Below are 27459 nucleotides of genomic sequence, written 5' to 3'. Positions count from 1 at the left end.
CATCACACTATTTTCACGTCACTTATCACTATCTGAAATTACTATTCATCTGTTTTCTTGTTTATTGTCTGTCTCTGTTACGAGGGATCCTGTGATTTTGCATGGTACTTGGCTGTCACCCAAGCACCTAGAACGGGGTTCACTACACACTGAGAGTACGCAAAAATACTAAGTGAATGAACGAATGTCAGGATGAAAGATGGAGGGAGGTGAGAAACCCATCAAAGGCTCACAGAAAGAACTCAATCCTTGGATGAAAATAGGAAGAATCCCAAGAGCTAACAGGCAAGCTTGCTGAGACAGGGCACCCGGCGGGCCGAGGGCGGGGGCGGGAAGGGGCGGAGTCGGGCGGAAGAAGGGGAAGAGGCCCAGGAAGTGACGGCCGCCTCCCCGCTACTGGGGACTTCTGGAGTCCGAGAAGTCAGCGGCCCGGTTGCTGCGGCCGCCGTGCTCACCGGCCCGAGGCGATGGAGAACGGAGCGGTGTACAGCCCCACTACGGAGGAGGACCCGGGCCCCGCCAGAGGCCCCCGGAGCGGCCTCGCTGCCTACTTCTTCCTGGATCGGCTCCCGTGGCACCGGCGCGTTCTCAAGGGCTTGCAGCTGGTGAGTCCGCGGTCAGGGAGGGCGAGCCCAGGCCGGGGAGCGGGGTCTGGCCCGGGCTTGGGAGGCCGCCGAGCTGCTTCGTTTCAGCTTGGTTGTTCAGTAAGAGGCGGTTTCCGCACCTCTAGTTCCTTTCCTCTCCGCCTGGGGAAGGGGGCGTTACCCTCCGCCCTTCCGCCGGGCGGCCCCCAGTCCCGCGGCTCTCCCCATCGGGATCCCACGACCTGGGGCCACCCAGTATTAGGCGGGCTCAGGAAATGCGTCGGAGACCCAAGTCAGCCACTTCAGCATCTTTCACCCATCCTCTGTAGCGACTTTCCTCTCTTCTCCCCGCTGCTACTCTGCATTATCGCCCACAGTGCCTGTATTTAGACCGTGAAGCGCTTTGTGTTTATCTTTCTCTAGCTCTTGCGGTTTTCCTGCGGCGAGCCCATGGGGGCAGCTTAACTTGCTGGACAAAGTCCTGCGATACCACGCGTGGCATTGAGATGTGTGTGTGTGTCCAGTAAATTGTCCTCTAAAAGTTTTATATTGATTGGAAAATAATTATTTCAAAATTGAGCAATAGGGATTCTCAGTGGAAAGTCAAAAGGACAGCTTTTTGTGAGTATGTGCGGACAGCAGAACTAGGACATGGTATGCATCTTTCCGTTTTATTGAGTTTATTTTAAGCAGTTAAAGTACCATAAACCTATTAGTGAAAACATCAAAGCATCTTTGGGATTTAAATTATTCACTTTACAGTCGCGTTGAGCTCCTATGTACTATTTCAACCACTGATGAGCAACATTTTCTGCAATAGAACCAGTTTAGGAAAAATCCGAATGCTTACAATGTTTATGAGTTTTGTTTCGTCTTACTTTGTTTTGTTTTTTAACCATTCTAAGTAAAAATTAGCTCTTTGGTTTCCTTGGAAATAAATTCTTACAACTCAAATGACCAGAAGTTAAATTCTTAGAACTCAGGTGACCTACTTTTATTGAATAGAAAAACAGAAGTCGGAAAATCGGCTGCTCAGCGATCAAAATGATCACATCTGCTGATGACTGGGAAATCATTTGAAAGCAAGGGATAATGCGGCCTATGGAACCCAGTAGGAGCTGGCCTTATCTTTCTCTCCAGTCTCCCTGTAGGTAGTTCCACACTGGCCACCTTTAATTTATTACGAGGCATCAGGGGCTCCTCCCTGCCACTGTTCCTTTGCATAAGCTGTTCCTGCTACCTTCTTCCTTCTGCTCTTCTCTGGTCAGCTGTCACATGATTTTTAGGTATTAGCTGTATTTCTCTGCATTAAAGCTAAAATTTTCTACGTGAATAGAACTCTTTAGAACAGAAAAGAATATTCATCTGAAACTTTTTTTTTTTTTGATACGGAGTCTTGCTCTGTCGCCCAGGCTAGAGTGCAGTGGCGCGATCTCGGCTCACCGAAACCGCCTCCCCGGTTCAAGCAGTTTTCGTGCCGGGTAGATGGGACTACAGGCACGCACCCCCATGCCCGGCTGATTTTTTTTTTTTTTTTCCTGTATTTTTCATGGTGACGGGGTTGATCAGGCTGGTCTCAAACTCCTGACTTCAGGTGATTTTCGCTCCCCGGCCCTCCCAAAGTGCTCGGATTACAGGCATAAGCCACTGCGCCCAGCCCATCTGAAGCATTCTTGCTGCTCAAAAAAATCATCTGTATTGGTTTGCTGCCCACAAAATCTCCTGTTTTCACTTGCCTTTATTTTTTTTCTTTCTAATAAAAAGTGGCAAAGCTAAAGTAAATTTTCTCATTACCTTCTTTTTTTTTATTTAATTAATTTTTTTTTTTTTTTGAGATGGAGTCTCGCTATGTCGCACAGGCTGGAGTGCAGTGGCGCCATCTCGGCTCACTACAAGCTCCGCCTCCCGGGTTCACGCCATTCTCCTGCCTCAGCCTCCCGAGTAGCTGGGACTACAGGCGCCCGCCACCACGCCCGGCTAATTTTTTGTATTTTTTTTTTCAGTAGAGACGGGGTTTCACTGTGTTAGCCAGGATGGTCTCGATCTTCTGACCTCCTGATCCGCCCGCCTCGGCCTCCCAAAGTGCTGGGATTACAGGCGTGAGCCACCGCGCCCGGCCTCTCATTACCTTCTTATAGTTTAGTAAACTGTAGTTTCGTATCTTTGGACTAGAACATAACCAGTTTCCTTCCTTATTGCTATTATAGAAGAAAACATGGAACACAACCAGAAATGTTTGTGGTAAATGTTATACTTGGACACAGAAAAGATGAATTTGCCTTAAAAGATCGTTAAATTGTATTTGTTCTCCATGATTCATAAGAAGAAATGGAGAAAGAATAAAAACTAGTATCTCTTTATGAAATCTATTTATTTGTTTATGGGGAAATTGTCATGTTACAAGAATGCCTTTAATATGGAGATTTAAAAGTACTTTTTCATTATTGCCTTTCACTTTTTTTTTTTTTTTTTTTTTTTTTTTTTTTTGAGACGGGGCTGGAGTGCAGTGGCCAGATCTCAGCTCACTGCAAGCTCCGCCTCAGCCTCCGGAGCAGCTGGGACTACAGGCGCCCGCCATCTCGCCCGGCTAGTTTTTTGTATTTTTAGTATAGACGGGGTTTCACCATATTAGCCAGGATGGTCTCGATCTCCTGACCTCGTGATCCGCCCATCTCCCAAAGCCCGGCCTGCCTTTCACTTTTGATGGTTGTCTTTTTGTTCCTGCTTTGTCTGTTTTGATAATGTCTTATCTCTTCACAGTAACAGTATATTACAGGAATTATCCAGCAAGTCCCAAGAAAGTTACACATAAAGTCAGTAAGGCCGGGCGCGGTGGCTCAAGCCTGTAATCCCAGCACTTTGGGAGGCCGAGACGGGCGGATCACGAGGTCAGGAGATCGAGACCATCCTGGCTAACACGGTGAAACCCCGTCTCTACTAAAAATACAAAAACTAGCCGGGCGAAGTGGCGGGCGCCTGTAGTCCCAGCTACTCGGGAGGCTGAGGCAGGAGAATGGCGTAAACCCGGGAGGCGGAGCTTGCAGTGAGCTGAGATCCGGCCACTGCACTCCAGCCCCGGCGACAGAGTGAGACTCTGCCTCAAAAAAATAAAAATAAAAAATAAAATAAATAAAAAAAAATAAAAATAAAGTCAGTAAAAGTTGTCTTCCAGCCTGGGGCTATAGGCAAGGCCTTAACTCACATTCTTCCTTTAGATAGATTGGTTGTTTTACTTTAGATGTTTAATTTTTAAAAAAAACTAAACAGAATTGGGAGCTCCAGTAAGGAAACAACTGTAATGGAGAAACCCATAATCAGAAGAGGAGGTATTTTAACAAGGGACCTGCAAAACCCTGTGAAATTTTATTCAAAATATTATATACTTATGTTTGAGTATATTATTCTGGACCCATAAATCTTAACAGAATCTGTAAGATCCTACAAGAGAAAAGAAGCTTGCTCTAAAACTTAAAAACCAGACACTGTATATACTTAGGAAATTCTAACATTAGAGTCTTCGGAGGTTGAATTGGATTACCTCTGAGGTTCTTGCCACTCTTTTTTTTTTTTTTTTTTTTGAGACGGAGTCTTGCTTTGCCGCCCAGGCTGGAGTGCAGTAGCCGGATCTCAGCGCACTGCAAGCTCCGCCTCCTGGGTTCACGCCATTCTCCTGCCTCAGCCTCCTGAGTAGCTGGGACTACAGGCGCCGGCTACCTCGCCCGGCTAGTTTTTTTTTTTGTATTCTTTTTAGTAGAGACGAAGTTTCACCGTGTTAGCCAGGATGGTCTCGATCTCCTGACCTCGTGATCCGCCCGTCTCGGCCTCCCAAAGTGCTGGGATTACAGGCTTGAGCCACTGCGCCCGGCCCTTTCCACTCGTAAAATTTTTTTTTCAAACCTCTGAGGCTCCATGGGGTTTGCTGTTACAGAACTGAACATTGAAGGGATAGAGATTGGAGCCTGTATACAGAGGAGATTAGAGATAAAAGAACGTAGCTTCTCTGTCTCTTGAAGTTACATAGCTGTGTCTACCATTCAGATATGACCTAAATTTTTTTAAAACCCTAAGCATCCCCCAACTACCATTCACCCTTCCAGAGCTTAAGAAGAAATGCTCAGCTGAGAATTCAGTATAAGGAGTTACTGGAGTCCTAACTGTATGCAGTTTTTCAGTTTATACTATCCTTAGATTTGTCCATATGTTCATGTTTTATTTTGTGAATTTTTTTGAGGGAGTTTTTGTTTTAAGGGGAGAATTGACGTTTGGTAACCTAATTGCTTGCTGATATGCTGGTGCAGTGACCTAAATATGTGTAATTTTCTGTGCAACAAGCTCCACATTGTGTCCGTGCAGTCGGTTGACTGTCCTGATAGCTGCACAGTACTGGGATTCTAGTGGCTCATCTGGCCAGCAGTTTTAGAAATCGCCAGTGATTTTTCAATTTATTACATTATAAATGTTGCCCTATAAGTACCAAGAAACAAATTACTTAGAAGCATTTCTTATATTAATGCTCTTTTCATTATGAAAACTGATGTGTAGTAAATTGAAATGTTCTATTTTTACCTTGAGGAAGATCCATAATGTCAGCAAATTATATCTTTGAACGTTTGTAAGAGTAAATATTTGCCTAAGGCAAGGGAGGCCTGGACTGTTTCTTCAGACCAATGGATTTTTAAATTTGAACTTTACTTACAACCACAAGGTTTTTAATAGTAAAGTTCATTAATTTATAATTCATATCATTTTGTAGAAGGAGCCTTATAATTAATGACAAATATTTAAAAGTTCTTTTTGGCCGGGCGCGGTGGCTCAAGCCTGTAATCGCAGCACTTTGGGAGGCCGAGACGGGCCGATCACGAGGTCAGGAGATCGAGACCATCCTGGCTAACATGGTGAAACCCCGTCTCTACTAAAAATACAAAAAACTAGCCGGGCGACCTGGCGGGCGCCTGTAGTCCCAGCTACTCGGGAGGCTGAGGCAGGAGAATGGCGTGAACCCGGGAGGCGGAGCTTGCAGTGAGCTGAGATCTGGCCACTGCACTCCAGCCTGGGCGACAGAGCGAGACTCCGTCTCAAAAAAAAAAAAAAAAAAAAAAAAAAAAAGTTCTTTTTATAAAATATAAGTAGTAGACTGTTAAATTAATGGAGAATTCGTATTTAATATAGTGACCATTTTAAGGAACACTTGAAATTTCAGAAAAGGTAGTGAAACTGAGGCCGGGTGCGGTGGCTCATGCCTGTAATCCCAGCACTTTGGGAGGCCAAGGCGAGCAGATCACAAGGTCAGGAGATCGAGACCATCCTGGCCAACATGGTGAAACCCCGTCTCTTTTAAAAATACAAAAATTAGCTGGGTGTTGTGGCGTGTGCCTGTAATCCCAGCTACTCAGGAGGCTGAGGCAGGAGGTGGAGACTGCAGTGAGCCGAGATCGTGTCACTGCACTCCAGCCTGGCAATAGGAAAAAGAAAGGTAGTGAAAAAAAAAAAGGAAAAAGAAAGGGTAGTGAAACTGAAATGGAGAGACAGATGCAGGATAGTAATTATCCAGTGTTTAAATAACCAGAGCTGTAAGATCATCTTTCAGTCACTGAGATTTCCCAAATCTGTTGATGCTAGCAAATTGTTTTTAATGTATGATTTAATACATTAAGGGAAATATACAGAACTGTGGGTTTAACTTCACAAAGCCAGTCTTACAGGGAAAAGCTACACAAACATACATACTCGTAAAAGGAATTTAACAAACAGTGTTTCATGGGGAGAGGAAGTACAGAGTGGGAGTCAGAGACTTGGAGTCTTGTCTGCGTGGAGCTAACTTGGGGCTTAATCTGTCAGTAGCTTAATTCCATCTTTGTAAACATGACGGTGGGAGACTATGCCCTCTAAGGGCCCTCCTGACATTAAAAGCTTGATAATTCCCTTAATAATATTTGGGTAAAATTTTATGTCATTAAAAGGAGTTACGTTGGGTATACAGTTGTTAGGTACTTAGCTTAATATTCAGTAAGCAATATTTAGTGTGATGACTTCATGCTATTGAGAACAAAACTGTTTACCAAAAAATAATAATTGAGCCTTTTTACTTATGGGTTACATTTACTATGAACTTCTTAGCTAATTCAGTGACATTTTTCTCTCTTCCTATTCTTGACCACTTTGGCATTTAATGCTGGCGACCACTCATTTCTTGAAATTCTTCCTTCAACTTTTACACTTTTTTTTTTTCTTCTTCAAGATGAAGCCTCGCTGTCACCCAAGCTGGAGTGCAGTGGTGCAGTCTCAGCTCACTGCAACCTCTGCCTCCCGGGTTCAAGCGATTCTCCTGCCTCAGCCTCCTGAATAGCTGGGACTATAGGCGCGCACCACCATACCCAGCTAATTTTTGTATTTTTAGTAGAGACGAGTTTCATTATGTTGGCCGGGCTGGTCTCAAACTCCTGACCTCGTGATCCACCCGCCTTGACCTCCCAAAGTGCTGGGATTACAGGCGTGAGCCACCACGCCTGGCCAACTTTTACTCTTTTTCTTTTTAATGCAAAAAAGCGTCTGCTGGCCGGGTGCGGTGGCTCACGCCTGTAATCCCAGCACTTTGGGAGGCAGAGGCGGGTGGATCACAAGGTCAGCAGATCAAGACTATCCTGGCTAACACGGTGAAACCTCATCTCTACTAAAAATACAAAAAATTAGCTGGACCTGGTGGCGGGTGCCTGTAGTCCCAGCTGCTGGGAAGGCTGAGGCAGGAGAATGGTGTGAACCTGGGAGGCGGAGCTCTCAGTGAGCCAAGATTGAGCCACTGCACTCCAGCCTAGGCGACAGAGCAAGACTCCGTCTCAAAGAAAAAAAAAAAAAGAGTGTCTGCTTACCAAAAAAAAAAAAAAAAATCAAGTAAAAATATTAAAAAGGAAACCACTTTCCTACCCCTCACACTGCCAGGTGTCACGGTATGATAAACAGTTTGGAGTATGTTTACTTGGTGCTTTTTAAGGAGTTTTCTTTTTTCTTTTTTTAATAACACTTCCTGTGGCTTGCTTATCCTCTGTTAGTTGCTCTTTTCCCTCCTATACTCGAACTGTAGAATTCCTTTAGGCCCCACCCAATCCTCTGTTCCTCCTGTTTTCTAACCTACTAAACCAGGCAGGTGTTCCCTGCTGCCTTTATCTGGACATCCGTATTCCCTTGCATGATCATCACACAACCACACCCAACTCCTAAACCATTTCTTTCTTCATCCCCATCCAGTTAGGTCAGTTGCCTTATTATCATTTTTGGATTTACTATGCAAATTCTTGCCCTTATGAATATGTTTTTTTTCCTCCTCCACCTAGAATTAGAATGTCATCTGTTTCTCCAGGTTCTGTGTGTGTCTCTACCTGGTTTGAGTCCTGCTTTTCTACTCATCCTTCTCCAGCTCCTTAGAACATTTTCTTGAGATTTTCTAACCTACATATAATGAATGCTCAGTTAATGTGGTATAAAATGTGTGGTTAGTATTGATTCTTGTACACTGAGCTTATTACTCCATCATTATATCTTCCTGTACATAGAACAGTATTGGAGTATTGCTAGTTCAAGTACACTTTGAACTAGCAATTGTGTAATGCTGTGGGAGCTTACAGAGGAAGGTTAGTAGCCTCAGAGATGGGTAGTCAGAGAATTTTTTTTCTTTTTTTTTGGTAGAAACGGGGTTTCACCATGTTGCTTAGGCTGGTCTCAAACTCCTGAGCCCAAGCAGTCCTCCCGCCTTGGCCTCCCAAAGTGCTGGGATTACAGGTGTGACCCATCGCACCTGGCCAACAGAATTTCATATTGACTATAGCTTGTAGTGCCAATTTCTTGGCCTTTAACTTGAGATGGGAACTAGTGAATGTCCAAACTTTTTTTTTTTTTTTTTTTTTTGAGATAGTCTCGCTCTGTCACCCAGGCTGGAGTGCAGTAGCGCCATCTTGGCTCACTGTAACCTCCACCTCCCGGGTTCAAGCAATTCTCATGCTTCAGCCACCCAAGTAGCTGGGATTACAGGCATATGCCACCATGCCCAGCTAATTTTTGTATTTTTAGTAGAGACGGGGTTTTGCTGTGTTGGCCAGGATGGTTTTGAACCAGGTTGGCCAGAAGGACTCAAGTGATCTGCCCGCCTTGGCCTCCCAAAGTGCTGGGATTACAGGTGTGAGCCACTGTGCCCTGCCAGATGTCCATACTTAATATTGTACTCCTTCATTCTCTTAAGATGTCCAGGCAGAATGCCTCTTACTGTTGCTCTGAGGCAATAGATCAGTAAGGTCAGTAAGAATGACACCTGTTAATACATTTGGAATAGGACTTGTAATGACTTGAGACTGACTGCTTCTGGACAAGCTGGATCCTATCCTTTTTTTTTTTTTTTTTTTTTTTAACCGAGAATAGACAAGCAGCCTGTGTCTGTCCTACAGATAACATTTTATTGCCATATAGCCTTCACACATGAGTGTGCCTAGTAATCTAATTGTAACATGAATGGTTCAACTACTCCCAGACCCTAGAGTTTTAGGCTGGTATCTTCTCTCAGTTAATTGACTTTTATACACCTGAGGCATATTTTGTAAATTTCTCAGAGAGAAACTTTCAAAACTTGGACAAGATTTAACATAGAGGCAAGAAAAAGGCAAGTGAAATGTCGGATAGTTAGTATTTCATTAGACCATAGTCATGTTAGAACTCATCCTGGGGGCCGGGCGCGGTGGCTCAAGCCTGTAATCCCAGCACTTTGGGAGGCCGAGACGGGCGGATCACGAGGTCAGGAGATCGAGACCATCCTGGCTAATACGGTGAAACCCTGTCTCTCTACTTAAAAATACAAAAAACTAGCCGGGCGACGAGGCGGGCGCCTGTAGTCCCAGCTACTCGGGAGGCTGAGGCAGGAGAATGGCGTAAACCCGGGAGGTGGAGCTTGCAGTGAGCTGAGATCCGGCCACTGCACTCCAGCCTGGGTGGCAGAGCAAGACTCCGTCTCAAACAACAACAACAAAAAAACTCATCCTGTAATTCTGATTATAGGAGACTAAGGAAGTGTCTTTACACAGTGGCCTTCTGGGATTTGTCTTGCTGTTGTCACTTTATATCCTGTGGTGTAATGATTGGGAGTGCCTTACCTAACACCTGTCTGAAGGAAGTTGTTGGGGACGTGTTGGGCTATTTCATGCTTCACTAACTTACAGGACATCAGAGGGATATCTATTTTTTTTCTTTTATATAAATTCTTTGCAGTTGTGGGGATATATACATTTTGTGTAAGCAGTAGGAGGGAGAGGAAATCCCTTAAAGGTTTGGATACCAGTACAGATTTGAATTTTTTTTTAACTTTTTATTTTTACATAATTATTGATTCACAGGAAATTGCAAAAAAAAAAAAAAAAAAAAATACAGGGAGGTCCCATGCACTCATTTGTATGTGCGTGTGTGTGTAATTCTGTGTAATTTTATCACATGGATAACTTTCTATAATCACCACCACAGTCAAGATACAGAACTGTGCCATCAGCACAGGCTCCCCTGTGCTACCCCTTTGTAGCCACACCTTTCCCCTTTCTCTTGGCTGCCACTAATTTGTTAGCCATCATTATTTTTTTTATTCTAAGAATGAGCTATGAATGGAATCATACAATATGTAACCTTTTGAGACTGGATTTTTTTTTTTTTTTACTTTGAATAATTCTCTGGAGATTCATCTAGGACATTACATATATCAAGTTTGCTCCTTTTTATTGCTAATATTCCATGGTATGGATGTACCACAGTTTTAACCATTGGACATCTGGGATGTTTCTTTTTTTTTTTTTTTTTTTTTTTTTTTTGAGACAGAGTCTCGCTCTGTCGCCCAGGCTGGAGTGCAGTGGCTGATCTTAGCTCACTGCAAGCTCTGCCTCCCGGGTTTATGCCATTCTCCTGCCTCAGCCTGCCGAGTAGCTGGGACTACAGGCGCCCGCCACCTCGCCCGGCTTGTTTTTTTTTTTTTTTTGTATTTTTTAGTAGAGACGGGGTTTCACCATGTTAGCCAGGATGGTCTCGATCTCCTGACCTCGTGATCTGCCCGTCTCGGCCTCCCAAAGTGCTGGGATTACAGGCGTGAGCCACCGCGCCCGGCCATCTGGGATGTTTCTAGTTTGGGGCTACTATGGAATAAAATTGTTATAAACACTCATGTACCGGTTTTTGTACAAACGTTAAGTTTTCATTTCTCTGAGATAGATGGCCAAGAGTTCTGTTCCTGGGTCATATGGTAGATATATGCTTAGTTTTTAAACAGTTCAGCCATGCTGAACTGTTGTTCAGGATGACTGTACCCTTGACTCTTTTTGATGAAAATGTTTTGTAGGATAAGATATTTACTATTACTATGAAATGTATCTGTTGATTTTGGTAACAATCTTGTTGCCATTAACCTGTCTGGTTGCTTCTACTGACCTGACTGGTGTGAGAAGGGAATTCCCTTTAGCCTGTAACTTAGGTCATCAGTCGTTTTGATGGTTTTGGCCCTCAGCAGGAAATTCCCTCAGCTTCCACAAAACGCACACAAACTGCCCAAGCAAAATATTCTTCTTCACTCTCTTCCCTTCTATTTCTAGAGAAGAGTTAGCCCCAAACCTGAGCCCTGAATCCTATCTTTAGAGAGCCATTTTTCTACCTCTGTCTTTAGATCGACCCATCTTACTGGTTTCTGCGTAAGTATTTAAACATGCTCAGTTCTCTCCCATGTTGAAATTCCCTTCTCTTTGACCTCATCCACTACTGCCCTATCTGGCCATTCTTTCCCAGCCACACTTACTGCCTATGCTGTCTCTCTTTCACTGCCTTACCCTCCCCTTATTTCCCAATACACAGTATTGTCATCGAGCTTCTCTCCCCGACTACCCTGGAACTTTTCTTGCTGATGTCACCGGTAACCTTCTTATAGCTCAATCTAAGGTAGGTGTTTCAGTGTTGTTACTACTTGACCTCTAAGTAGCATTTAGCACTCTTGATTACTTGTGCATGTGTGTGTGTAAATACTTTTTTCTTGTTTACTACCCCTTTGATTGCTGCTCCTGGTTGTCCTTTGCTGGTTTTTTCCCCTCTGCATATCCTAGAAATCTTCAGATTCCTCACATTTCCACGTAAGGCTATCTTTCCTCCTTTGGGTCATCTCACCCTCCCACTCTGCTGCCTCCCCCATCTTTATCTGCATGTTAGACGTCTCCTTTGAGCTCCAGACCATGTATTCATTTGCTTTCCAACTACATCTTCACCTAACTCTTCCACAGACCTCCTCAATCACAGCGTATTTAAAACTGAATTTATTCTCTCCCCAGCACCGTTGCCTTTTAAAAAGAAAAAAACCTGACTGTTTCTTCAGTGAGGACCAGTATGTTAGTATCACATACAGAGCAGTTGGAAGTAGTTAAAACCCACTTGCGTGTAATTGAGTTGCCAAGTTAACCAGAGTTAACATTCTCTGCTCACCATACCAAGCATCCTGACCTCACACTGGTCACCCACAGCCTGCCATGGCCAGTAGGCGTCTCATTAGCACACCCAAACTCTTGCTTCTGTTATCAGTTGAGTTGTGTTGTTCCCATACTGGTTTATGCTAACTATACTTTTATGGCCATACAGTTAAATACTACAAAGCTAAAACTGAGTGTGAAAAGGAATTGCTTTTTTAAAACTAAATTGAATGCTTTGGAAAGACTGAAAGATAAGTTACTACAATATTTATCTGCCATGGAATTAAGGAAGAGCAAGGCAACTGTAAAAGGCTGGTAAAACTAATCTGACTCTAGAAAGATTCTGAACTCTGTTTCTCAAGTGTTTAAGATGTCACTTCACTTCAGATAACATCAGTCTGGAAGTGGTAGTCCCTAGATGATGAAAGTGAGTAATGCAGAAAATGTGGAATTCCAGTCAGTAGACCCATAAAGAAAAAACTCACTTCAAAAGATTGTTAATAAATGTGCATTTTTAAGTTAAAATGTTTAAGGTACATATGTGTTATCTTATGTTCCATATTATTTGTACGCATCTTGTCTGATACGAGCTTTTGCATCCTGTGCGATAAGAGCTTCTGCTGCATCTCTCAGTGATTGCCACTCTTCTCCATTGCTACTGTCTACTCGCTATTATTTGCCCTGATTTCCTACATCAGCTTCCCAGTTGGATGTCCACCCCAAGGTTTGCTTTACCTCTGGTGCCTTCTCCATATTGTAGCCAGTGAGAACTACTGAAAGCATAAACCTGATCATTGTCAACCTTTACTTTAAAACCCTTAAAATCCAGATTCTTCAATTAATGAGGACATTTAGATCCGGCCTCAGCTTACCTCTCTAGCCTCATGTAATAATTTTTGTGCTGCCGTTCTCTTCCCTCAAACTCTATACTTGAGCCGTGTTGATTTGACTCACTTTGGCAGTTCAGTTGGAGGTCAGGGTGTGTTGTCTGTATGTTGGGTCGGGGGGCAGGTGCCATGCTCTCATTTCTGGGCCTTTCTATGTACTGCTTCTCTGCTGGGAATTTCTTTCCTCAATCTTTCATCCCCCAAACTGACTCCGTTCTTCAGGCCTCAGCTTTCTCCTTCAGGAAGCCTTTCCTGACCCCAAAGTTGAGCTTCTCTCCTGTGTGCTTTTATAACAATATTATGTATTTCCCTTGTTCTGGCATTAGTACACGATGGGTTAATTCTTTATTTACCTGTATTCCCTTCAAATCGGCCAAACTGTAAGTTCTGTGTAGGTGAGGTTTATTCATTAATCTTGTTTGCCATAGTCTCCTCATTGTAAATATTTAAATATTTGAGTAAATGTATTATTCAGAAACAGCTTTCTAAATACTGTAGGTTCTCTGAAAAACACTTAAGTAAAATGTTTTGCTTCATTTGTAGTTGCTGTCTCTGCTGGCCTTCATCTGTGAAGAAGTTGTATCACAGTGTACTTTGTGTGGAGGACTTTATTTTTTTGAGTTTGTAAGCTGCAGTGCCTTTCTTCTGAGTCTCCTTATACTGATTATGTATTGCACTCCATTTTACAAGAGAGTTGATACCACAAAAGTAAAATCATCGGTAAGCATGAGAAAATATCATCCCCATATTAAGAGCATAGCTATTTTGTAATCTGGCATAGTTTTATTGTTTAAAGCAGTAATGTTTTCAAAACTCAGCAACATGAAAAGACAGTATCCCTTGTTCCAACTGGCTCTGCTTCTAAGCACCTCTGTTTTTTGCTACCGAGGGGATGATAGAGAGGGAAAGTGAGATCAGAGTGAGAGTGGCAGACACTGCCAATAGTTTACAGCTATTGGTGGTTTAATGTAATTCACATTCGACTTAAAAAAAGCCTAGGATTTTGTCACTTCTGATTTCTCACTTTTGAGTGTCACTCATTGGTTCTACAATTATTAATTGTGTGCCTTTATTACATGCCAGGCATTTATATGCTAGACACTGGAGATAGAGTAGTGAACTAATGTGAAATATTTCTGGAGCTTTAAAATAAAACAACATTTAACGCTTAAAGCTTCAGTGATCAGGGAAAATAAAACAACATGTAATTCTTCCTATATTTTGCTTTAATGGTATTATGAAAAGTTGTCTATGAGTGAATTAAGAATGTATTTGTTGAATTTATTCATACATTTTCTTATAAAAATAAAAACTACTTGAGAGTCTTATTTTTTACAAAATTAGAAATGCTTAACTTTTTAACACTTAGTATGCTGACCTGATAAGGTTTTTTGTTTTGTTTTGTTTTTGCAATGGTGTCTCACTCTGTTGCCCAGGCTGGAGTGCAGTGGTATGATCTCAGCTCACTGCAGCCTCTGCCTCCCAGGCTCAAGCAATCCTCCCACCTTAGCCTCCCCAGTACCTGGGACTATAGGTTTGTACTACCACATGTGGCTAATTCTTATATTTTTTTAGAGACGGAGTTTTGCCTTGTCGCCCAGGCTGGTCTCAAACTCCTGGACTCAAGTGATCCACCCCCCTCAGCCTCCCAAAAGTGCTGGGATTACAAGCGTGAGCCACCATGCCTGGCCCTGACCCTATGTTTTTGAGTATAGTTGAATGTGTGAGATGACACATGAAATAATTTTTATTTATTTATTTTTGAGATGGAGTCTTGCTCTGTCGCCCAGGCTGGAGTGCAGTGGCACAATCTTGGCTCACTGCAACCTCCGCCTCCCAGGTTTAAGCGATTCTTCTGCCTCTGCCTCCCAAGTAGCTGGGATTACAGGTGTATACCCGGCTAATTTTTGTATTTTTAGTAGAGATGGAGTTTCACCATCTTGGCCAGGCTGGTCTTGAACTCCTGACCTCGTGATCCACCCGCCTTGGCCAACCAAAGTGTTAGGATTTCAGGCATGAGCCACTGCACCCGGCGAAATAATTTATATAGTTACTGAATTTAACAGTTGAGCAATTTACTTCTTATTTTTTTGGTTTTTGTTTTTTTTTTTTGAGACGGAGTCTTGCTTTGTCGCCCAGGCTGGAGTGTAGTGGCCGGATCTCAGCTCACTGCAAGCTCCGCCTCCCGGGTTTACGCCATTCTCCTGCCTCAGCCTCCCGAGTAGCTGGGACTACAGGCGCCCACCACCTCGCCCGGCTAGTTTTTCATATTTTTTAGTAGAGACAGGGTTTCACCGGGGTTTCACCGGGGTTTCACCGTGTTAGCCAGGATGGTCTTGATCTCCTGACCTCGTGATCTGCCCGTCTCGGCCTCCCAAAGTGCTGGGATTACAGGCTTGAGCCACCGCGCCCGGCGAGCAATTTACTTCTTTAGTAGCATTTGAGTTGTCAGTAGTAGTTTGTGAAGAGTTGTACGTGTCAGGGTTGGCAAAATAATCCACATTTTTGAGGGAAGGGATTATGGTAGATTTTGAACTTTTTTTTTTTTCTTTTTGAGACGGAGTCTTGCTCTTGTCGCCCAGACTGGAGTGCAGTGGCAGGATCTCGGCTCATTGCAACCTCTGCCTCCTGGGTTCAAGCAATTCTCCTGCCTCAGCCTCCTGAGTAACTGGGATTATAGGCATCCGCCATGGCTAATTTTTGTACTTTTAGTAGAGAAAGTGTTTCGTCATGTTGGCCAGGCTGGTCTTGAACTCCTGACCTCAGGTGATCCGCCTGCCTTGGCCTCCCAAAGTGCTGGGATTATAGGCATGAGCCACCACAGCTGGCCTTTTTTTTTTTTTTGAGACAGGTCTCGCTCTTTTGACCAGGCTGGAGTGCAGTGGCATGATCACGGCTCACTGTAGCCTTGATCTCCTGGTCTCAAGCAATCCTTGTGCCTCAGCCTTCTGAGTAGCTGGGGAGTAGCTGTGACTACAGGTGTGTGCCACCACTCCCAGCTACTCTTTTTGATTTTTATTAGTGATGAGATCTTGCTATGTTGCCTAGGCTGGCTTTGACCTCCTAGGGTCAAGCAGTCCTCCTGCCTTGGCCTTCCAAAGTACTGGGCTTAGAAGCGTGAACCTATGCCTGGCCCGATTTTGTGCTCTTACAAATAAGAAATAACAGTATAAAAACAAACCAGTAAGATTTTTTTTTTTTTTTTTTTTTTTTTGAGAAGGAGTCTCGCTCTGTCACCCAGGCTGGAGTGCAGTGGCCAGATCTCAGCTCACTGCAAACTCCGCCTCCCGGGTTTACGCCATTCTCCTGCCTCAGCCTCCCGAGTAGCTGGGACTACAGGCGCCCGCCACCTCGCCCGGCTAGTTTTTTGTATTTTTTTAGTAGAGACGGGGTTTCACCGTGTTAGCCAGGATGGTCTCGATCTCCTGACCTCGTGATCCGCCTGCCTCGGCCTCCCAAAGTGCTGGGATTACAGGCTTGAGCCACCGCGCCCGGCCGCAAACCAGTAAGATTCTATTATTTTAGATTAATAAGAAGCAAGCATTAAATTATATATTGATTATACACCTAAGATAGTTACTTTTTCTGTATAACCTTTTGTACCTCTTGAATTTTGTGCTATAGGAATCTATTGCCTTTTTATAAAAATATATTCTAAGTTAAAAAATAGACTGGAGTGGTGGCTCACACCTGTAATCCCAGCACTTTGGGAAGCTGAGGCAGGAGGAGCACTTGAGGCCAGGAGTTCAAGAGCAGCCCGGGTAACTTAGTGAGACCCCATCTGTACAAAAAAATGAAAAAATTAGCTGGGCATGGTGATACGTGCTTGTAGTCCTAGCTACGCAGGAGGCTGAGACAGGAGGATCTAGGCTGCTGCTGTGCGTTATAAATCACACCATTGCACTCCATCCTGGTGACAGAGTGAGACTCTGTCTCAAAAATAAATAAATAAAGTTTATACCAAACAGTTAAAAATTAACTTTGAAAAACAAGTAGAGTCTGAACCAAATCTATCAAGCATTTTATGAGCACATATACACAGTTCTTGGTATAGTCAGTATGTGACCATTCTGTCATCCAGGCTGGTAATATAGGTAGCTGCTGTCAGCATGGATGTACTGTGTGCCAATTACTTTATGTGCTGTGATTTAGAATCCTTACACCTTATGCTCCATTTCTCTTTGAGGAAACTTAGGTTCAGGGTGATTAAGGAACTTGCCCAAAGTTAACACAGCTAGGATGGAAAATAAACTGGATTTGAACTCAAGGCAAGCGCTTACACTACACTCTGTGACCTAGGCAGACTCTGTTTTTTTTTTAAATTTTTTATTTCACTTTAAGCTCCGGGATACATGTGCAGAACGTGCAGGTTTGTTACATAGGTATACATTTGCCATGGTGGTTTGCTGCACCTACCAACCTATCATGCTAGGTTTTAAGCCCCGCATGCATTAGGTATTTGTCCTAATGCTCTCCCTCCCCTTGCCCCCCACCCCCCGACAGGCCCTGGTGTGTGATGTTCCCCTCCCTGTGTCCATGTGTTCTCACTGTTTAACTCCCACTTATGGGTGAGAACATGCGGTGTTAGGTTTTTTTGTTCCTGTGTTAGTTTGCTAGGAGCAGAATCCTGTTAGAACCAATGCCCTACCATCTTGAGGTGCTGTCATGGCTAATACCTTAAGGCACTATAGGAATCTCTATGACAATGACAACAGGACTCATTTTTTTATGAAATATATATTAAGAGGATACAGATACTCCTTAGAATTTTTGTTAATTATATTTGTAGTCTTTGGACATTTTCTTTTTTACAGATGAATATACCATAAGATTTAGACAAGGGAAAAGTTCTCAAGTATCTGAGCTGGTGATTTATAGTTTGAATGTGTACATATAAATATATATATAGACACACACACACCAAATTCTGACTGGAAAAATTTATATTAAAAAAATTAAAAGTTGAAATCATTTTGTCATTTCTTATTTCAACAGTGAAATATCACCACCATAAAAATATTTTTAGAAATGTTTAGTTTTTATTTTAATGCTGCATCTGTAGTGTTTAAAGCACACTGATCAGGAAACGGTATTATAATATTGTCCAGTTTAGTATCATTTTGACAAGAAACAACACTGTAATATTGACCAGTATAGTATAATGGTGTAACCTGAAAAAAGTAAAACACTTGTTATATCAAACTTGAGCATTTAAAAAGTCATTTTAGAGTAAATACTAGTTTAAAAATACTGAGAAAAAAGAAAAATTAGTCCTTTCATCCTAAAATAGCTTTTGTATTATTTCGCTGTATTCAAGTCTTTTGTTTCCATTCATAGGTGTTTTTTAAAATTTCAGTGATTTGTAATCATAGAACATATATTCTACTTTTTACCTAATATCATAAGGATTTCATGCTTGTTTGCATGGTTTAAAAATCACTTTTTACTGTCTGCATATTAATACACTTAGATTTTAAATATTTTTTCATGCAAGAGAGGTTTTCTGTTTTAGAGGAATGTGTTTTGAGTGTGTGGTAGTGGTGGTGCCTAGAGAGGAATAATTTTTTTTTTTTTTTTGAGAAGACGTCTTGCTCTGTCGCCAGACTGGAGTGCAGTGGCACAATAGGAGCTCACTGCATCCTCCACTTCCTGGGTTCAAACGATTCTCTGCTTCAGCATCCCGAATAGCTGGGATTACAGGCGTGTGCTACCACACCCGGCTAATTTTTGTACTTTTAGTAGAGACGGGGTTTCGCCATATTGGCCAGGCTGATCTCAAACTCCTGACCTCAGGTGATCCGCCCACCTCGGCCTCCCAAAGGAATAATATTTTTTAAGAGAATGTTTTCTGTCCCATGCCATTGCAGTCATAGTCTATTAAGAACAACAGTAGCCAACATTTTTGGGACATTTACATTTACTAGTGGCATATAGCTTGACATTTACATTTACTAGTGGCATAGCTCAGATCTGAACTCAGGTAGACTGGCTCTAGAACCCATGTTTGTTGAACACTGCATTATTGTCTCAAAATGATTGTCTTATTTCAATTAACTTGAATGTATTCTAAATATTAGTAAATAGAATTTTATATTTATATGCAATAAATCTGAAATAATCAAAGGAATTAAAAAATAAAGTACTACAAGGAAACACCTTTTAGAAGCAGAGAAACCCTCTTTTTTTTTTTTTTTTTTTCTTTTTGAGACAGAGTTTCATTCTTGTCCCCCAGGCTGGAGTACAATGGTGAGATCTCGGCTCACTGCAACCTCTGCCTCCCAGGTTTAAGTGATTCTCCTGCCTCAGCCTCCCAAGTAGCTGGGATTACAAGCGCCTGCCACCACACCCATCTAATTTTTGTATTTTTAATAGAGACGGGGTTTGACCATGTTGGCCAGGGTGTTCTTGAACTCCTGACCTCAGGTGATCCACCCACCTCGGCCTCCCAAAGTGCTGGGATTACAGGTGTGAACCACTGTGCCCGGCGAGAAAACCTCTTACATTTTTTATGAATGTTAAGTGAGTGATTGACAGTTTAGGAATTTTGTGTTTAATAGTTTTATTGATTTTTTTTTTTTTTTTTTGAGACAGAGTCCCGCTCTGTCACCCAGGCTGGAGTACAGTGGTGTGACCTCGGCCCACTGCAACCTCCGCCTCCTGGGTTCAAGTGATTCTCCTGCCTCAGCCTCCAGAGTAGCTGGGACTACAGGTGCCCACCACCATGCCTGGCTATTTTTTTTTTTTTTTTGGTATTTTTAGTAGAGACAGGGTTTTACCATGTTGGTCAGGCTGGTCTCAAACTCCTGACCTCATGATCTGCCTGCCTTAGCCTCCCAGAGTGCTGGGATTACAGGTGGGAGCCACCGTGCCCGGCCAGTTTTATTGGTATTAGGTTTAGTGGAGTTTGCAGTTCAGAAAACTCAAAAAGTATCAGACTTTGGAGTGGCTATCATTTTACCAAGTTTCCCTTTCTGAATCAAGTATATATGTCATTACTGTTTTCAGTTGGCATATGAGAGCCTTGTGAGATAATGCCCGAGAGAGCACTTGGAAACCCATGAAACATCTCATGATTGTAAGCTGCATTATGATGATATATGGAAGTTTTATGTAGTAGATAAGCTCATCATACAGGCTCACTGTGGATTACCCACTTGGAACAGTTGAAGGCATTATGTTATTCCAGAAAGCTTAAGTGTCTAAAAAACACACTCTTGGCATACTTCTATTTAATAATGGGTGGTTTTTAAAATTCTTTCTTTTAGAAAGTGCTTTCAAAGCATTAGAATACTCTCAGAGATGTCATCCTACCATAAAATACTTTGAAAGGAAAGAAAAATGCTTTTTTGCTGGAAGTAAGATGGAATTGTAATAAATGCTTTAGCTTAGATAATTGTATTATGTCCCAGAGAAAAAGAGGCACACACAAACACTTGTACACATGCACACGAGATCTTTTCCGGGACTGTTTTTTTTTTGAGACTGGATAACAAAAAAGTCCCAATTAGCTGGGACTACAGGCTCATGCCACCTCTCCTGGCATAGGGGGCTGTTGTTATTAAAAGATTATCTTGTAATGTGTTCTCTCAATATGCCCAGCCCAGCGTGGGTACTGTTTATTTTACACAGTATTTACTGAATGCCAGGCTTACTGAAAAGTTAGAAGTTTGGGTATGTAAGTTTGGGTTGTATCAAGAAAAACAAGCAGCCAGAGCTTTTTAAAGTTAAAAATGAAAAAGTTCATTTCCATGAATCTAACTGTATTGTATTCCTTCTGTGTTTTGTATGTATGCATAGGATTTTTATATTACTTTGGGAACAGGATGTGTGTTTTTGTTGGCATCCATCATTTTTGTTTCCACACATGACAGGACTTCAGCTGAAATTGCTGCTATTGTAAGTACCTTGTATTTTTAACATTGCTTATTTTTGTTTCCTTAGAAATAGGGAATTTGGAGAGTACTTGACAAGTTATACAGCATGTTAGAGTTGTTTTTCTTTTAACTTATTTTTTAGTGTAATTTTGAATAGAAGACCTTAAAGCAAATCAATATGATAGCCTTTGAAACCTAGAGCCTATAGAATTTGACTGAATTTTGTTTAAAAAAAAAATCTACTTACTCCACATATCAATGTGTCATTGCTAATGGAAGTGGTAAAATTGACTTTATTATTTTATATTTCTTCACTTTCAGTACAATAAATGCACACCTACATGCCAGGTGCTATTCTAGGTATGGAGAATATATGGGAGAAATTATTCAGAGGCTCAGCCTAGAAAAGGAGACAGAAAAGTAAAATTGTAATGGAGTTTGTTAAATGAACCAATGGAAGTTGTTCTGAGACTGGGTGCTGTGGCTCAGGCTTGTAATCCCAGCACTTTGGGAGGCCAAGGTGAGAGAATCACTTGAAGCCAGGAGTTCAAGACCAGCCTGGGCAAGCAACATAGTGAGACCTCATCTCTACAAGAAGAGAAAAAAATTAATAATAAAAAAGTTGGTCTACACAGCAGTTTTCAGTGGGTTATACATATCCTTAAAGGTTCACCAGGACTTTTCAAGGAGTACGAGGCAGAGATAGTTTTGAGGAAATTAATTTCCAGCTTTTTAATCTCCATATGTAATCTTTTTTAAAACTAGTATGTCTGAGAATTTATCTCGGGTGAAGGAGTCTCACCAGCTCTTTTCCACCTTCCCATTCACAGTCGCCACCCACCTTGCCCCCTCAAAAAGAAAAAAAAATTGTGTGTCCTGAATCTTGCTGCATTAGTTCCTTCTCACACTGCTATATAGAAATACCTGAGACTGGGTAACGCATAGAGAAAAGAAGTTTAATTGCCTCTTTTCTGACAACTCTACAGGAAATATAGCAGGGGAGGTCTCAGGAAACTTACAGTCATGGCAGAAGGCAAGGCAGAAGCAGGCACATCTTACGTGGCCAGAGTAGGAGGAAGAGAGAGAGTGGGGAGGTGCTACACAGTTTTAAACAACCAGATCTTTCAATAACTCACTATTACAAGAACAGCACCAAAGGGGAAATCTGCTCCCATGATCCTATCACTTCCAACTAGGCCCCAGCCCCAACATTGGGGATTACAATTTAACATGAGATTGGCTGGGGACGCAGACCCAAACCATATCACTTACTGTGGTGGATTACCCTAAGTTGTAAAACAAAACCCTTGAGTACAACAAAGAGACAGTTGAAAATAAAGATCCAATTTTTATCCGAAATTCTTGGGGCCAGAATTTTTTTTTTTAGAATTCAGAATATTCTGGATTTTAGAAAGGTAGTGCTGTACATATCCTATATTACACAACACCCATTTGAGGGCCTGGGACAGTACCCTGTCATCTAACATTGGTTTATCTGAAGTAAAACATACGAATATTTATAGTAAAAGGGATAAGAAAAGACTGTAAATAGTCTTACTTCGTGTCAATTTTGAGCCAAGTGAATCATGAAAACCTTGAGTTAATTAGTTCTTTGGGTTTCGAAATTGTAAATTAAGGATCATGGCCTTGGACTGGTGCCAGTGCTGTGAACTTGAATGACTAGCAACTGGACAACAAATTGTCTTGCAAGTCAGCTGGTTTCCAACTAATACTTTGTTTTTAACAAAATTGAAGTTAGGCGGGGCGTGGTGGCTCATGCCTGTAATCCCAGCACTTTGGGAGGTCAAGGTGGGCGGATCACGAGGTCAGGAGTTTGAGACCACCTTGGTCAACAGAGTGAAACCTTGTCTCTACTACAAAAATTAGCCGGGCGTGGTGGCGGGCGCCTGTAGTCCCAGCTACTCGAGAGGCTGAGGCAGGAGAATTGCTTGAACCTGGGAGGCGGAGGTTGCAGTGAGCCAAGATTGTGCCACTGCACTCCAGCCTAAGTGACAGAGTGAGACTCTATCTCAAAAAACAAACAAACAAAAAAACCCAAAATTGAAGTTGTAATTAATAGAGTTGTCAGCTAATACATCATTAAAACTGCTTTTTATGATAGAAAACTCAAAAGGAGTTCAGAGAATTGCATGGCTATATTTACCTATTCATATGACAACAGTTTCGTAGCACTTACATGTGTAAAAACAAAACATAGAAGGAAAACTAACACTGAATCTTGATTCATTCTAGCAATAAGCAATATTTATTCATGGGTACATAAACCAGTAGAAGAGAAAAATCAAAGTTTTAATAGGGCTTTATGGTTGATTTCAGTTTAGAATCATTTTTGTTGCAGAGGAGTATGAGATGGTGATAAATAAAATTATGAATATAAAAATATATTACTATAAAATTCTGTGGGGAAAGTGAAATGAAGTTGAGGAACAATTGAGTTCCAGTGAAAAAATTTACAGCTATAAAAAAAAAATTTGGATTTTAATTAGATGATGTATTCGACTGTCCCAGTATTTGTATTTCACTGGGTATATTTAGTAGTGACTGGTAGTTTAAAAAGCCGATATTTATAATATGCTGGACATTACCTTTTGTAACTATTTAAATTATGAAAAGTTTTACAGACGTAAATGCATGAGGAAGTCCTTTTTGTTTTTTAAATTCAGAAGTATGTAAACATAAGAGCTCTAAGATCGCTTGTCTGAAGTGTATAGTATAGAGGGCCTTATATGGACTGGAGCTCTTTGAGGCGATCGGAGACAGTTTCAAAAACAAGGGTGACATTTGGTCTGAGTTTGATGTATTTAAGAAGATTGCCAGGAAAATAAGGGGATAAATGCCATCAAGTCAAAAATAAAGATTCCAGAGGGAAAAAGACTTGGCTTTTGTGGCGGGGGATGGGAGGGTGGGAGGCATTGATAATTAAATTTACATTGGATATGTTGGGGATATCTGGCGGAATTAATGAATTTGGAGGTCAGCTTACTTTGTGGTAAAATGAGGTGGAATGCATATTCTTAGAGCGGGGAGGACAGGTCAGGAGACTGCAACAGACTGTAAGAGAATGTTATTAATAAAAATCGTGGAGATAGAGAGTATTAGATTTGGAAGAGACTTTAGCCATCACCTACATCAATTTTCTCTTTTTTACAGAGCACTTATTTGGCCCCCATATCCTTAAGGGTTTTGCTAGTGGAGAAGCTAAATTTGAAGCAGACGCATGGTCTTCTGTCTCTTGATAGAATTCTCAGAATGTTTGATCATATTTTAGAAGAGAACAATTGAGGAAGTGACTTAAGGAAGAGGAAGTAGGTAGTGGCATCGTGCCACTGTGTCATTGCAATGTGACAACTGGAACATGTATTTTATTTAAGTAACTTAACCTAATAGTATCTTCAAAATGGAATTTCTGTTTTGATATTAATAACTTTTTTCATTTTCACCTAGACTGAGTTGCCTAGTCACATTTCCTTATCACATCTGTGGGTCAATCTAACGATGCAAATATTCTTGTGTTCTATATCATTTTTTAGGATTTAATGTTTATCTGTTAACCCTAGTTTCATATATTAGCCCTCCACATATAAACATGCACACATAAGGCAGAACATTAGTACTTTGTGGGACTTTGACTGATAGCCATTATTCTGGAAGTTTTTCTTTTATAACTTCTTTCCATTTTTTGATGACTTAAAGAATTTTTTTTGAACATTAAAGAGTAGTTGTGTATAAGATAAAATTCATAAACATCTTGCTTATATGAAACACTGTCCAAGCCAAGTAGGAAATGTAAGATTATATTCCAAAATTCCTCCTATAACCTTTCCTCATTTTTTTCCTCAGGTGTTTGGATTTATAGCAAGTTTTATGTTCCTACTTGACTTTGTCATTATGCTGTATGAAAAACGACAGGAGTCCCAGCTGAGAAAACCTGAAAATACCACTAGGGCTGAAGCCCTCACTGAACCACTTAATGCCTAAAGACTCTGGGGAGCAGATGTTAACTAAGGTAGTGACTCTGCACTGTGGTGCCCGAGCCCTGGCAGAAGCTCTTGTAAAATTTGTGTAATTGTTTAAACCACTTCTTTCGGAGAGCAAGAGGAAGGTCAAGTAGGCAGTTTGATCAATATTGTGTCAGCCACCACAAATTAGGCCAGATAAGTTAAAAAATTAAAAAAAAATAATGATTGAAACATCTCAAATGGAGATTTTGGTGGGAGGAGGAGAGAACAATTGTATTTTAAATCACACAACTCAAAGGTTGATAAATGATTCTGTCATTCTGTTACAGGTCATTCTTTCACTAGGCTTAGCTTCCAGATGATGCTTTATAGCTGTATAAACATGATTATATTCATCTACTTAGAAATTGTTTAATTTTTAAATTAATTTGCTTAGCTGTTTGTTTTGATGCTTAGATTAGGTTTTGTTAATGGGAATTTAACATATTTAAGAAACCAATATTTAAAATGTTGGTCTAGGTTTTTTTCCTTAACCTATATTACCAGGCTTCACTGTATTTCACTCAGCCTTAAATTTTGCAATATTTTTGGATAACTGTTATTAATTCTTTCTGAGACCTTGGTATAGCCTATAAAATGTATGGAGATGTTGGTATTTTGTATGTATAGAAGCAACAATATCAGCAACTTCGTGTTTATACTGCACCTTGGTTGTTGATGTCAAGTGAGAAAGAGATTGTTTTGTAACACATAAAAAAGTGGAAGAAACTGATACCACAACTAAGGACCAAAGATAAGAAAGACTTTTTGCCCAAAACAGTGAAAGTAATTATAAAAACAAGCTTTGACCACTTACCAAGTATCTGAAGAGATGAGTTCATACTATGATTTAGAAAGTGGTTCAATTCCCCTGTTGGCATATGATAATTTTTGCTAAAATTAATACAGCTCTGTGGGTCTTCCTTAGTGTTTTCTTTGAAGCCAGTCTGTTTTTTTAGGACCCCAGCCTTTCGTTTTTCATCGTTCGAGATGCCTCTTTACTGTCTCCTTATCAGATAGAAATGGAACTATGTGCTGCTGCTTCATCTAGCAGAGGTTGGCCTCTGGCTCTGACGCTTACTTTTTGTCAGTTGTCTTTAGGTGGTCCTGAATCTTGGGCCCTTTTAATTGTGAATATTGTGTAGCAGGATCTTGAGAGTCCTTGTTCTTACATAGGCATTGGTCTAGTTTGTCTTTGGCAAGGAACATCTTAAGAAAGTAAATATCCAGGGAGCCCTGCCCAGACTAATACTGTTGGTGGCATAAGGGAGAATCAAGCCATTCTCAAGAGATAACTTCATAACCAGAGTTGTCTGTTGGCTAGCAGCTGTCACAGGTAGGCAGGACACTTGGGATACGACCTTTCTGTCCAGGTGGTTCACAGACTAGACCTTTCTTCTCCTCCTCCTGGAGTTTTGACCTGGGACTCTAGTGTTAGGATGATGAGCCCATACATCAGGTCCTTCTGCACTTTGGTAGAAGTCTCCCAGGGTAGGTTTCCTATATTTGAAACAGTGGAATCATGTTTCCAGGGATAAAGTTGAATGACCTCATCCTTTTTTTTTTTTTTTCTCATCTGCCATTTGTGTGTCGTAGATGGGTTTTAGTTGCATGAATGTGGCTAATGTGGTTCTCAGAAATTGGTCAGTATGGCCTGACATAGCTTCTGCTCTGTCTTACTGACTCGGTACCTTTAGGATTTGTGTCAGAGTTTGGATACTAGTGTTAGTGGTAATGTCACCACTATTTAGTTGGGAGATAATGAAACCAATCATGGATGCTGTTTTTATTGGGCATGTCATCTAAGAAAGGAGAAATAGCTGAGTCTTGGGTCTAAGAATAAGGACTGATTCAGAAAACTAGTTTATGATAGGTAGACTAGAGTTTCACATCAAACCATGCCATTGTGATTTTTAATGTCATCTAGACCTATCTAAAATTCAGAGCATATCATCTGGCCTTCCTCAGGGTCACCACCCATGCATTGGGCTTAGTCAAGATTGACAGATACATTCTCATCTGGCCTGTCATATAAAACATCTTGTCATTGAGCTTAAGTTCTGCTTGTTCTGAGGTTTCACCTCCATGTGTTTCATTGGTACAAAAGTGGATTTCTTAGTTGGTCACTTAATTCTTTCTTTTTCAGAAAGATAGTCTGTTCACTGGTAGATTTGGTCACTCTTAGAGTCTTCCTTCACATTGTTTTTTATGGGACCCATGAATGGTTAGCCTTTCTTTTCTATTTTAGCAGGAAATAGGAGTAAAAAGACCATTGTAGTAAATATGTTCAAGGGGAACTTGGGACCAGAAACCACTGTTAACGTACAAAAAATGGCAAACTCAATAAACTCAAATTTAAAATCATTTTTAAATTAATAGTTATGATACATTTAATTTTATATTTTATACAAATAGATTGCTTAGAATGGTTCTCAAGAATTATAAGGGAAATGAACTCAGTACAAAAATTTTATAATTACCTATGTTTTGTTTGGGGGCTGGGAAATGTATTTTTACATTGTTTATAGTCAATCATTTTTATATTTGTCAATTTAAATCTTATGGGTCTTTTTTATCTCTCTTGATGCCAAATTTTATAGTCTTTTTAAATAAATCCATTTAATTAAAATGTT

At 41.1% G+C, this 27459-nt stretch overlaps 1 protein-coding gene across 1 annotated transcript; it reads left to right on the top strand.

The window, feature by feature from the left end:
• CMTM6 (CKLF like MARVEL transmembrane domain containing 6) lies at positions 1-27459 on the top strand. Its single transcript, XM_010354459.2, has 4 exons — positions 1-605; positions 13477-13653; positions 20731-20829; positions 24669-27459. The coding sequence occupies exons 1-4, from the start codon at positions 468-470 to the stop codon at positions 24804-24806; spliced, it is 552 nt and encodes a 183-aa protein (XP_010352761.1). The 5' UTR covers positions 1-467; the 3' UTR covers positions 24807-27459.

The sequence above is a fragment of the Rhinopithecus roxellana genome, chromosome 1 (assembly GCF_007565055.1).
Source record: "Rhinopithecus roxellana isolate Shanxi Qingling chromosome 1, ASM756505v1, whole genome shotgun sequence".
Classification (NCBI taxonomy): Eukaryota; Metazoa; Chordata; class Mammalia; order Primates; family Cercopithecidae; genus Rhinopithecus; species Rhinopithecus roxellana.
This window is presented reverse-complemented; position numbering and strand designations above follow the sequence as displayed.

Excerpts from the sequence above, each read along its gene's own strand:
- CMTM6 (XM_010354459.2), top strand. The coding sequence starts at position 468 with ATGGAGAACGGAGCGGTGTACAGCCCCACTACGGAGGAGGACCCGGGC. Across the intron at positions 13,654-20,730 it reads CCACAAAAGTAAAATCATCG|GATTTTTATATTACTTTGGG; the intron begins GTAAGCATGAGA and ends ATGTATGCATAG. Across the intron at positions 20,830-24,668 it reads CAGCTGAAATTGCTGCTATT|GTGTTTGGATTTATAGCAAG; the intron begins GTAAGTACCTTG and ends TTTTTTCCTCAG.